At 34.0% G+C, this 13963-nt stretch overlaps 1 protein-coding gene across 3 annotated transcripts in view; it reads left to right on the top strand.

Annotated features, from left to right (window-relative positions):
- The window catches only part of LOC148599283 (hyccin-like), an 85934-nt gene that overhangs the window by 27294 nt on the left and 44677 nt on the right, over positions 1–13963 (top strand). For all 3 annotated transcript variants that reach the window (XR_015917723.1, XM_088557429.1, XM_088557430.1), the window contains exons 4-5: positions 5062–5196; positions 12122–12166. Coding sequence is in view for 2 of the 3 variants with exons in the window: in XM_088557429.1 (XP_088413555.1) it covers positions 5062–5196; positions 12122–12166 (180 nt within the window). In the remaining variant the exon portion in view is untranslated. The remainder of the gene's footprint in view (positions 1–5061; positions 5197–12121; positions 12167–13963) is intronic.

Raw genomic sequence — 13963 nt, 5'->3', positions numbered from 1 at the left:
AGCTTTTTTTAAAGTACAGTAAGATGAAAACTAAATTAGAAATGAGAAAAACAAATATATTAAACCAATATACAGTCAGTTTTTATTATTACATATATTCTACAATGGAAGTATCTTCATACTCTTATTTCTAATTATAAAGATGGGAACTCAATATGGAAAGAAATATATCAGAAGAGTAAATTGTGTTTATAAAACTCAAGTACGTCATGATTCAATCACCTATATCAGATGTAGAATAACCACACATTCAATTATCTCCAATTCCAAATGGGAAATAATATTGTACAGTTCTACATGCACAATACATGGCATAAGTAATGATAATTTTTAATGAGTTGAATAGTACTCAGGTTAACTGGTTCACCTCTTATTTGCTAGATTCTTTTTATACCCCAGCACAGTAAATGTATTGTATATAAATCACATTGTCCTTCCTGCCAATCACAGTGTCCTTCCTGCCATCACTCCAAATTTTATCACAAATCATTTTGACTTTGGATGCTGTCCGAAATGAACCTCTTGTTAATTGTGGGATTTTCTCAGTTGACATAATAGGAATGAGTGAGGTATATCTAGCACAACAACATGTGCAACTTAATGTTAACCTTGGTAAACACTTACCAACAGGAATTGGTGGATCATTTGGAAATTTTCGCCATATTACACATTGTGGGATTAAGGGATCCAATTTCAGGACTGTTAAACATCTACTTCCTGTTTAATGAAAATTCAGCAATTTCTGTCTTTGACTCACTTTCTTATGTGTTCATTAATACCTCAGATAACAGCTTTCTTCCCCACTAAGATAACAGTTTGTTATGCCTGATAATCAGGCGTAAAAACATTCTCTCCTGTGACTAAACAAGACTCCACAAAGTTAAGTTTTGAGTTTTGATCTTACTGGAGAGTATGGATCTCAATCACCCCTTTTTATGTCTTGATAGTACTTGAGAGTATGGATCTCTATCCCCCATTTTTGTGTCTGATATTACTTTAGTGTATGGATCTCTATCCCCCTTTTTGTGTTTTGATATTACTGGAATGTATGGATCTCTATCACCCCTTTTTGTGTCTTGATATTACTAGAGTGTATGGATCTCTATCCCCCTTTTTGGTTTATTGATATTACTGGAGTGTATGGATCTCTATCCCACCTTTTTGTGTCTTGATATTACTGGAGTGTGCGGATCTCTATCCCCCTTTTTGTGTCTTGATATTACTGGAGTGTATGGATCTCTATCCCTCTTTTTGGTTTATTGATATTACTGGAATGTATGGATCTCTATCCCCCTTTTTGGTTTATTGATATTACTGGAGTGTATGGATCTCTATCCCCCCTTTTTGTGTCTTGATATTACTGGAGTATATGGATCTCTATCCTCCTTTTTGTTTCTTGATAGTACTTGAGTGTATGGATCTCTATCTCCCTTTTTGGTTCATTGATATTACTGGAGTGTATGGATCTCTATCCTCCTTTTTGTGTCTTGATATTACTGGAGTATATGGATCTCTATCCTCCTTTTTGTTTCTTGATAGTACTTGAGTGTATGGATCTCTATCTCCCTTTTTGGTTTATTGATATTACTGGAGTGTATGGATCTCTATCCTCCTTTTTGTGTCTTGATATTACTGGAGTATATGGATCTCTATCCTCCTTTTTGTTTCTTGATAGTACTTGAGTGTATGGATCTCTATCTCCCTTTTTGGTTTATTGATATTACTGGAGTGTAGGGATCTCTATCCCCCTTTTTGTTTCTTGATATTACTGGAGTGCTTTGATCTCTATCCTCCTTTTTGTGTCTTGATATTACTTTAGTATATGGATCTCTATCCTCCTTTGTGTTTCTTGATAGTACTTGAGTGTATGGATCTCTATCTCCCTTTTTGGTTTATTGATATTACTGGAGTGTATGGATCACTATCCCCCTTTTTGTTTCTTGATATTACTGGAGTGTATGGATCTCTATCCTCCTTTTTGTGTCTTGATATTACTGGAGTATATGGATCTCTATCCTCCTTTTTGTTTCTTGATAGTACTTGAGTGTATGGATCTCTATCTCCCTTTTTGGTTTATTGATATTACTGGAGTGTATGGATCACTATCCCCCTTTTTGTTTCTTGATATTACTGGAGTGTATGGATCTCTATCCTCCTTTTTGTGTCTTGATATTACTGGAGTATATGGATCTCTATCCTCCTTTTTGTTTCTTGATAGTACTTGAGTGTATGGATCTCTATCTCCCTTTTTGGTTTATTGATATTACTGGAGTGTATGGATCACTATCCCCCTTTTTGTTTCTTGATATTACTGGAGTGTATGGATCTCTATCCTCCTTTTTGTGTCTTGATATTACTGGAGTATATGGATCTCTATCCTCCTTTTTGTGTCTTGATAGTACTTTAGTGTATGGATCTCTATCTCCCTTTTTGGTTTATTGATATTACTGGAGTGTATGGATCACTATCCCCCTTTTTGTTTCTTGATATTACTGGAGTGTTTTGATCTCTATCCTCCTTTTTGTGTCTTGATATTACTTTAGTATATGGATCTCTATCCTCCTTTTTGTTTCTTGATAGTACTTGAGTGTATGGATCTCTATCTCCCTTTTTGGTTTATTGATATTACTGGAGTGTATGGATCACTATCCCCCTTTTTGTTTCTTGATATTACTGGAGTGTTTTGATCTCTATCCTCCTTTTTGTGTCTTGATATTACTTTAGTATATGGATCTCTATCCTCCCTTTTGTTTCTTGATAGTACTTGAGTGTATGGATCTCTATCTCCCTTTTTGGTTTATTGATATTACTGGAGTGTATGGATCACTATCCCCCTTTTTGTTTCTTGATATTACTGGAGTGTATGGATCTCTATCCTCCTTTTTGTGTCTTGATATTACTGGAGTATATGGATCTCTATCCTCCTTTTTGTTTCTTGATATTACTTGGGAGTATGGATCTTTATCCCCCCTTTTTTGTGTTTTGATATTACTTAGATCTCTTTAACAATTTGTACTGTATTATACTGTACTATGGAGGGCTTGGATTGAATTATTTTTGTGGGTTCTAGCTTTAATAGATATCAAATGTCAAAAGGGACTTGAAACAAACATTTCCTGGTGTTCACTCAATAACTTAAGTCTCTTTGAAATAATGTTACATTTAGGTCTATTTCTTAATAAAACTACCTGCTTTTGTTGTTTTGCTTTGTTGTAATTGTATGACAATTTTATTACATACACTGAAGTGTAGGAAGAACCATGTATATCATGTCTTAACAGTTCCATACACCTGTTTGTCAGTAATCTGTACCTATTTTTCTATGATCTTGTTAGCATATATTACATTCTATATCTGGTCCATGACAAGACATTCCAAAATATTGGTCAAAACATTTGGAGTGATTGTGATGTCATCAGACCTTCTATTGCAGGTTTGAATGAAAACAGTATCATGCACCAATAGTGTGTAGTTGCACTTAATGTACTAGATTTTTTGTGGGACCAATGAGTAGCCAGAAAATTAAATGTACATTAAAATAAATAAAACTGCAAAATTTTGATTACAGTTTAATTGAATAATAGTTATTTCATCAAAATATTCCACCTTGTCAGTATCAAAGGTGAAAGTTAGCTAAGGAATGTATCTAATTGAACAGGTTATGTGAAATAACCTCACCAGGTTTGTGGCAGTTTTCACATATAAGGCTGGTTACTCAGGAACTGCCATACTGTTTCTGAACACAGAATGTAGTCCATGTATAATTCCTTTTATATCAATTAAAACCTCTTTATAAAATCATTAGATATGTTTCAGGCAATTATTCAGCTTCATAATATTCTATCATTGCTTCAAATAAAGTTAAGATCTAAGTCAAATGAAGATTTGAGGGACTTCTTTTTGGCCTTGAAAGACGTATAGTAAAAAATTTGCTGTAAAGAAATTTATTTTTTTGCAAACTGTGTTTAGAAGCATGAAATGTGTTAAGCATGTTCTATTTAACACACTTATCCTTCATCCTTTTATCAATATTGTATAATTGATAAACAGGAAGTGAAGGGCAGTACATTAAACCTAGTAAAATTTAGCGGGAAAATTCAAATTAATAAAAAGCATGTATTTTTTTCTGAAATCTTACATACATCTTAGAAATTATTTTCTTAAGTAGAATTTTTTACTGTAATTGCAAATCAGTTTTTGGAGAAGTTAAAAATTTGTAAAAAAAAATGAAATGAAACATAATTTGTAAATGTGAATGAAGTTGGAAACTATGAAACTATTGATCTACAGATCATATTCATACATTAGGGGGAACTCCCACAAAATCTCGGAAAAAAATTAGAATCTCCCACATAAATATATAAGATTTGTGATGGGTTTTAGGGTTAAATTACCATATTTTCTGTTAAAATTATGAATATGAGTTATTTTATATAGAAAATTTGTTTTTATGTAAAAATCTCCCATATGAGACAGTGTCAAAGGTTAACAGGTATGCTTATCTCTGAAATCAGTATTGAAAATTAACTTTTGGTTAAAACATTTAAGAAGAAAAAGAAAAGTTCTAAATTATATGTGAAATGTAAATTTTTGATTTTTTTGATTACAGTTTTATTCTAAATCATCTTATTGTTGATATTGAATATATAGTACTATTTTCACAAGAATCAGAAACCTCCAGTGCTAACAGCACTTTGATTTCTTGATGTTTTGGGAATATTTTGTAATCGTAAGGCTTTGAACAAGTGTGGATAATCAGTTAACTGAAATTAATTTCTTTTTTTTCTCATGATTCTCTTTTTATACCCCTGCTCAGAAGGAGAGGGGTATATTGTTTTAACCCTTGTGTATTTTTCAGTCTGTAACATTTTTTTCTGTTGCATTTTTCTTAGCAACTACTAATCTTGAAAATTGAGCACATTTTTCCTGTAGGTATACTAGTGTAGGGATCTATTTTTCAGAAAGTTTCAACAACAACTTCCTGTTAATTGAGGACTTACTTTATTTTCCTTATATCATGATTGAAAGCAATGGCTCACTGATTTCTTGTTTATTTTACAGGTTTTGGACCCAGTCTGTCACCAATTATTTGAGTTTTACAGATCTAACCTTGAAGGGTTAAAGCTGTTTGCACTAGAATTCATACCTACATTGGAATGTGTGTATCTATCCTCACTAAGTATCAATGGGAAAAAGGTAGGTCTTTAAAATGTCTTCATCTACTGATTATTAGTATGATTCAATGACAATTATTGACTGACCTATTTGTACTGAAGGATCAACTTTGTTATGGGTGATTTTTGACCAAACAAAACTAGGTAAGACTTCTATGACATAACCGATGTGTCTGTGTTAGAAGTCCTTACTTCATTTTCGAACTGCATCACTTCTGACAGGACAATTTTGAGCCATTCAGTTTTCACTCAGAGCGTCTACATATATAGGATGTTGCTGACACTCTCTCCCTATTAGTTATTATACATCATGCTTTTGAACCAAATATCAAAAAATACTGAAGTGGCTAAAATAGGACAAGTCTGAAACATCAAAAACCAAGTACACATGTCCTTAATGTAAACACAGGAAACATTATCTACATATATAATGTGTCTAACAGAATAAAATGCTTAAGGAATGTTTTTAATCTTTGAACAGGTTATACGAAATAATCTGGTTTTGGCAGCCTATAAACTGGCCCAACCTGGTTATTGAGTAGAACCTTTTAAAAAATTAAAATTATTCCTTATAATTTATTTTCTAACAGATGGTTGTCTAGTGTTCATATTCAAAATGTCATTTTGTTTGGTATTTTTTGAATTGCGGAGTATGGACCAATTGATGTTAATGGCATCATAGTACCAAGAGAACCAGCCAATCAGAAAGCTTGTTACAAATCAAATTAAATTATTATTACATGTCAAAACTTCTTATAGTGATGAAGTATTGGCAAAGACTGAACATATCTCTGACAGAGAAGAATAGTGACGGTATTCATTGCTTTGTTTACTGATCACAGGCAAGACATATACTCTATAGATTTGAGATGTTTACAATTTGAAAGACAAAATCATCATGTCTGTCATAAAATTGCAATATTCAGTTATTCTCTGTCTTAAAGGTCTTGGTAGGTAGAAGATGATGTATCAGTTGTCCCTTTAATTTCCTGTTCATTTGGTATGTCTGGGGAAGGATTGTTCAGAGGAGATTTCTTGTTGATGGATCAATATTCCCTATTGTTTTCCTTTGTCATTTCATCATTATGGGACTAAAAAAAGCAGAAACAACTATTTTCTACATTATAGTGCAACTGTTTGTTACATTGATTGATTGATTGATTGATTATAGATGAATGTCCTATTGCAGATGTTTCATGCCTTTCAGGATGATCAAACAGAATTTGTACTAGTGTGAAAAGGATTCTCATCACAGAAACATTTGATTGCAGGTGGGCATGCCACCCCACTCTGACACATTATTCTGACTCCCTGCAATTCAGTCTTCACTCTATCCCCATAAATATACTGCATGCTTCGCGGAGAAGCAGTGACTACCAATTTTATAAATTCATTAGTGTGACTGGGTCGGAGATCCTATTTATGATCTCCTGCACTCAAGGCAAGCATGCTACCCTGAGATCATTCAGGCACCAGTATAGTTACTCCTTGTTACTAGTTGAATTTTCTAGATACCCTGGTAACTGCATCTAACCAAATTAAACCATAAACATTCTATTGTCAACCTGTTTTTTAAGTTGCTTATTTAACCATGATAAATACATTTTAAGACTTGATATCATGACCTTTATATGTAATATATACTGCATGTTTTTAACAGAGGAGGGCTTGTTTTGTGAGAAATAAGTCAGGAAACTGAATTTTCTTAGAAAGAAATTATCCACATAATACAAACATTATAATATGAAACACACAGGAAGCAACAGGTCATAGTGTTGTGCAGGGAATTTTAATTATGGATATAAATCTCTGTGGTCTGTTGATATTTATCAGTTCTCAGCTTAAAAAAAGCATGGCTGTTACCAGATCATTCTAGCTTACTATTCATTTGGTGTTTGTTCATTTTGTTTGACTGAACCACAAAAAACATGAAAACTTATTTTAAAAGCAAAAGGCTTTTTACACTTCTACTTAATGCAAATAGTTCATTCTCTCTGATTTTGGTTTAGTCTTAGTTACTCATTTATCTGGATTTTCCAGAGGAAAAAAATGATTATTGATTTGGTGATGTATATTGGACAGACAGTGGCTTGGCAGGCAGCTGCCAGAATTTGTCCATGCTGTAACTACAACCTCAGATGAAATCATTTTGAATTCTGATGTTTGTTTTGAAATATAAGAAGAGAGGCAGTTGATTTTCATAATATCTGCTATTACCTGTATTGTTATTATTGGCTTGGTCTTTAGTTTGGTCCTTGGTTTAGTCCTTTGTTTGGTCTTTGGCTTAGTCCTTGGTTTAGTCCTTTGTTTGGTCCTTGGCTTAGTCCTTGGTTTGGTCCTTGGTTTAGTCCTTGGTTTGGTCCTTGGCTTAGTCCGTGGTTTGGTCCTTGGTTTGGTCCTTGGCTTAGTCCTTGGTTTGGTCCTTGGCTTAGTCCATGGCTTGGTCCTTGGTTTGATCCTTGGCTTAGTTTTTGGTTTGGTCATTAGCTTAGTCCTTGGTTTGGTCCTTGGCTTAGTCCTTGGTTTGGTCCTTGGCTTAGTCCTTGGTTTGATCCTTGGCTTAGTTCCTGGTTTGGTCATTAGCTTAGTCCTTGGTTTAGTCCTTGGTTTAGTCCTTGGTTTGGTCCTTGGTTTAGTCCTTGGTTTGGTCCTTGGCTTAGTCCGTGGTTTAGTCCTTGGTTTGGTTCATGGCTTGGTCCTTGGTTTGGTCCTTGGCTTAGTCCATGGTTTGGTCCTTGGCTTAGTCCGTGGTTTAGTCCTTGGTTTGGTCCTTGGCTTAGTCCTTGGTTTGGTCCTTGGCTTAGTCCTTGGTTTGGTCCTTGGCTTAGTCCATGGCTTGGTCCTTGGTTTGGTCCTTGGCTTAGTCCGTGGTTTAGTCCTTGGTTTGGTCCTTGGCTTAGTCCTTGGTTTGGTCCTTGGCTTAGTCCATGGCTTGGTCCTTGGTTTGATCCTTGGCTTAGTTCCTGGTTTGGTCATTAGCTAAGTCCTTGGTTTAGTCCTTGGTTTGGTCCTTGGCTTAGTCCTTGGCTTGGTCCTTGGTTTGATCCTTGGCTTAGTTCCTGGTTTGGTCATTAGCTAAGTCCTTGAATTAATCCTTGACTAAGTCCATGGTTTGGCCTTTGGCATGGTATTTGTCTTTTAAATTAGTCCTTTCTTCTTTAAGTGATGTGAATTTTTATGCTACCACAGGGGGATCTAAGGGGATGATCACAGGCACCTGTATGCAAAATTGTTGATTTTAAATACACTGGAAACCTAGGTTTTTTTGGGGAGGTTTATGGATCCATCACTGAAAACAAACTAACTTGGTTTATAGGAGATCCCTTCATTTTCTGTGAATGATACACTATTATTAGAAACAAGAATGGATATGGTGAACCGTAACAAATGCACTGATTTATAACCTTAAAACAAAATATTTTTAAGCACTTTTTAATGTATTAAAAACATAGCTCATTCAATATCTGTTGAACTCCCTCCCTTGCCTAGACTTGAAACATTGAATGTAATTTTGTAGTAGTATATTGCTGTGTAAATGTGACAGAATCACAAACTTAATAAAGTCTGAAGGTGATTTGGTCACGTTTACATATCAATAAATTCTGTAAAAACAATTTTGGTTTGTTATAATTCTAATTTTATGCTACAAAAACTATGTTTTCACCTTTTTAGCTCACCTGGCCAACGGCCATGTGAGCTATTGCCATCACTTGGTGTCCGTCGTCGTCCGTCGTTTTCCGTCGTCATCGTTAACAATTATACAAAACTCTTCTCCTCTGAAACTACCTGACTGATTAGAACCAGACTTGGTATAAATGTTCCTTGGGATATCCTGCATAGAATTGATGTGGGGATTTTAGATTTTGTTGAAAACATGGCGGCCATTACTAAAAATAGAAAATAGGGGTCAGACAGTAGATTTTTGAATATATCTCCAAAACCACTAGGTTGAGCTAAATTTTGACTGGGTTAAAGTGTTCAGCATGATAAGATCTATCTCTGGTCAAGTTTTGGTTTTAATCTGTTTAGCCATGTTGGAGTTATTGCCCTTTTTCATCAATTTTGGCTATTTTTAATGTTATTTCTTTCAAAGATCTTTTTCTCTGACACTACTTGACCAATTGAAACCAAACTTGGTATGAATGTTTCCTGGGATATCCTGCATAAAACTGATGTGGGGATTTTTGATTCGTTGGAAAACATGGCCGCCGTTACTAAAAATAGAACATAGGGGTCAGACAGTAGATTTTTTAATATATCTCCAAAACCGTTTAGTTTAGCTAAATTCTGATGAAGTAAAAGTGTTCAGCATGATAAGATCTATCTCTGGTCAAGTTTTGGTTTTAATCCGTTAACCCATGTTGGAGTTACTGCCCTTTTTCAACGATTTTTGCTATTTTTAATGTTATTTCTTTCAAAAATCTTTTTCTCTGATACTACTTCACCAATTGAAACTAAACTTAGTATGAATGCTTGTTGGGATATCCTGCATAGAACTGGTATGGGGATTTTTGATTTGTTGAAAAACATGGCCGCCGTTACTAAAAATAGAACATAGGGGTCAGACAGTAGATTTTTTAATATATCTCCAAAACCGTTAGTTTCAGCTATTTTTGATTGGGTAAAAGTGTTCAGCATGATGAGATCTATCTCTGGTCAAGTTTTGGTTTTAATCTGTTAACCCATGTTGGAGTTATTGCCCTTTTTCAATGATTTTTGCTATTTTTAATGTTATTTCTTTCAAAAATCTTCTTCACTGTCACTACTTGACCAATTGAAACCAAACTTGGTATGAATATTTCTTGGGATATCCTTCATAGAACTGATATGGGGAATTTGATTCGTTGAAAAACATGGCCGCCATTACTAAAAATAGAACAAAGGGGTCATACAGTAGTTTTTCACATATATTTCAAAACCGTTAGGTTTAGCCAAACTCTTTCAATTGCTGAAATGATCCTTATTATAAGGCCTTCAAAAGTCTTCAGGGATCAAAGTTGTCAGAGTTATTGGCCTTGAAAGGTGAAAAATTACTTTTTTTTTTACAGTTTCAGCCAATATCTTGAAACCTATAATAGATAGAAAGAAATTTTCAGTTGCTGAAATCATCCTTATGATAAGTCCTACCAAAGTCTTCTTGAGTCAAAATTGTTGGACATCTCTTTGTTAAATTTATTACCCTTGAAAGACAAATTTTAACGAGGTGAGCAATTCAGGCTCCTGGGAGCCTCTTGTTTGGTATCAGTGTTGATGGCACTATTTTGTCTCTGAAGGCATTAATACGCATTAAAACTTTTTGATTTTCATGATGTTGACCAATCAAATTAAATGTTACATAAACAATTGGAATTATATAATGTTTAAGGTACACTATGTGTTCTTATTAATGTACAACATCATGATTTCTGTGAACATTGTATAAACCAAGCCTGGCCAATCCTAGAAAATATAATATGGTATTTTATCAAGTTTCATAATTTCAGCCAGTGATATCAAATCGTGACAAAGTAGACTGGTATATAATACCCTACACCTGCCAATGATTAGCACCTTTTTGGTAAATGTGTTATTTTTTATTATCCCCGTAGCCGATCTATGACCTTTGTAAATCTAGCAAGATGTTAATTATCACATATAAATATGGTGTAATTACACAAGTATATTGTAATTTATTCCTGATAGACAGACTCAGATTTTTCTTTTACAATTTAACAAAAAAATATAGTATGGAATTACAGTATTCATTTATGTTATTTAGAAGATCAGGGCTCGTGAGATGTTAGCTATTGAATATTGTAAATTTTTGGCCTCTTTCAGCAGAATATTATTAGGATAATTAATTGGAAAGAGTGAATAAGTAAAAGAACGCCTAGATTGAACAAGTGTTTGGAACTTGTTCTGTGCACGAGTTAAATTCTCCAGCGTTCTTGGCACGAGTGATCATATTTTGGTTATTCACATTAAGTACTTGATTATCCTATTTATTATATAGATGTTCTTCATAATTTATCAACATTTTAAACATGAATTTTAAATTCTGGTTGTGAGGTTTTGGCGTGAAAAAGTGAAATTACCGAATATATTTCATTTGTTGATAGTGTGAATTATATAAATTTATTACACTGGGAACATTCGATAAAAAACACTGCTATCTATATAATAAAAGACTTTTATTCTATCCTCACTAAAAACTTCTTCTGTGATATTTAATATAAATCATATATTATTGTTCATCTAACAACAAAGGGACTAGACACAAATTTTTCAACTTAGTGAAATCCTCTTCATTAAGCATAGAAAGTCATATTTAGAATAAGGGTAACAACAAAATTACTGAACACTAATCCATCCATAATCAAGGCAAGACCAAAGTAAATCTGGCACAATAGATATAACACCACTGAAACAGCTGGTTCAGTAATGGTCCTGACTTGGAACAGGCACTTCAAATGAAATGGTGGGTTAAATCTAGGTTAAACAGCGCGCTAAACCTCCCTCTTCCATTGCGACATTAATATACTAGTGGTGATTAAATAGCATGTTATTGTGTCAAATTATAAGTACCAGGTATGTAAATAAGGATCATACATTAGTAAAGGAAGAAAAAAAAGAACAAACGCAGGCAGAATAGACTAAGTAGTGGTTCATCATTTGCTTAGTATTAGAGATTGATCTGGATAGCATATCATAAACAATTATTGAAGAATTGGAAACTTGAATATGATCATACAGTGACTATAAATAATGGATGGAATAATATAATTCTTTATGATGCCCTTATACCACATACCACTTTTTTGTCTCCATCCCTTATAGGCTAAGTCTATTATCTTATTTTCAAATGAACACAAGCTTAGGAATTGTCACTTGTTTTAAGGAAAAATAAATATTCCACTTCAATCTGTATAAACTGAAGATTTTAGTTTGTTATTTAATTTTTTTTGTAGAGTTGTGGTGGGGTAGAGGCATTTCTTCTTGCAGTATATAATTTGGTAAGTAAATGTGTTCAATCTCACTAAACACATCAAGGTCACCTCCATTTTGTCTTGGTTAGCTCCCCTTTAAAAGACCATGACTAATAATGTGTTTTCATAATTTACAATCCATCCCTTAAGATTGGTAGTAGTGAATATAATCATAAAGGAATAGAGGCCAACTGTGGGCAAATTTTAAAATTTTTTGCATAAATCTCTATCATATAATGTTTGTGAATGAAATAAAAACTGAAGTATTCTAAGTTGCTAATTGTCAAATAATCTATATTGTTGATTTTGGCTTGCTTTAAAAATCCAAAATGGCACATATGCGATAAAGTAAAATCGGTGACTTCCGTTAGAGTCTTGGTTCCCTTGTTGTGATTACTGTTTTTTTAACAATGATGACCCAATTGTTTCTCAATCAAAACAACTGGTTACCAGGAAGTGCGGATAAAATTTTCGTTCCACAAGTTTATCTCCAATTTTTAGAATTCTTTGGGTCGCTTTTGATATTGATGAGGGAACCAGATTAGAAACCAGATTAAACAACTGGCAATGACCTATATAGTCAATTGTAACGAGCCCCCTGTGTCTGAAACAGACACTGAGTGATATTACATTAAGTTCAATGCTAATCGATCATTTCATCTTTTAATGTAAACTGTAAAATATTAATTAAATGTCTTATAAAGGCAAAAATTACATGTAGAACACGTGTATGATAATTAAGAGGTATATTTTTATCTTATATGGAGCTAGAATTGATGGTTTTATGGCACTTATCAGCAGCATAATGTGGTGTAGTAATATATAATTATGCAAATCATATGCAAATGTAAAATACTGAAATTGCAATTGCAAGAAGTGGCTAACAATATTAGTGACTTAAAAAAAACAATTCATATTTAAAATAATGAACTGATCATCCATCACCTGGACTGATCATCCATCACCTGGTGTAAAAGAAGTATTTACTGGATTAATGGATTGATATGATGGATCAATGACGGATCTGAAGCTGATCTCTGGATTTATGGATTGGTGTGATGGATCAATGACGGATCTGAAGCTGATCTCTGGATTTATGGATTGGTGTGATGGATCACTGACGGATCTGAAGCTGATCTCTGGATTTATGGATTGGTGTGATGGATCAGTGACAGATCTGAAGCTGATCTCTGGATTTATGGATTGATTTGATGGATCAGTGACGAATCTGAAGCTGATCTCTGGATTTATGGATTGATGTGATGGATCAATGACAGATTTGAAGCTGATCTCTGGATTTATGGATTGGTGTGATGGATCAATGACGGATCTAAAGCTGATCCCTGGATTTATGGATTGGTGTGATGGATCAATGACGGATCTGAAGCTGATCTCTGGATTTATGGATTGGTGTGATGGATCAATGACAGATCTGAAGCTGATCTCTGGATTTATGGATTGGTGTGATGGATCAATGACGGATCTGAAGCTGATCTCTGGATTTATGGATTGATTTGATGGATCAGTGACGGATCTGAAGCTGATCTCTGGATTTATGGATTGATGTGATGGATCAATGACAGATTTGAAGCTGATCTCTGGATTTATGGATTGGTGTGATGGATCAATGACGGATCTAAAGCTGATCCCTGGATTTATGGATTGGTGTGATGGATCAATGACGGATCTGAAGCTGATCTCTGGATTTATGGATTGGTGTGATGGATCAATGACAGATCTGAAGCTGATCTCTGGATTTATGGATTGGTGTGATGGATCAATGACGGATCTGAAGCTGATCTCTGGATTTATGGATTGATTTGA

The sequence above is a fragment of the Perna viridis genome, chromosome 13 (genome assembly GCF_037379345.1).
Source record: "Perna viridis isolate PV_CMFRI_1.1 ecotype Kerala chromosome 13, ASM3737934v1, whole genome shotgun sequence".
NCBI classification, from domain to species: domain Eukaryota; kingdom Metazoa; phylum Mollusca; class Bivalvia; order Mytilida; family Mytilidae; genus Perna; species Perna viridis.
The sequence above is the reverse complement of the archived record's forward strand: the minus strand, read 5'-3'. Positions and strand labels throughout refer to the sequence as shown.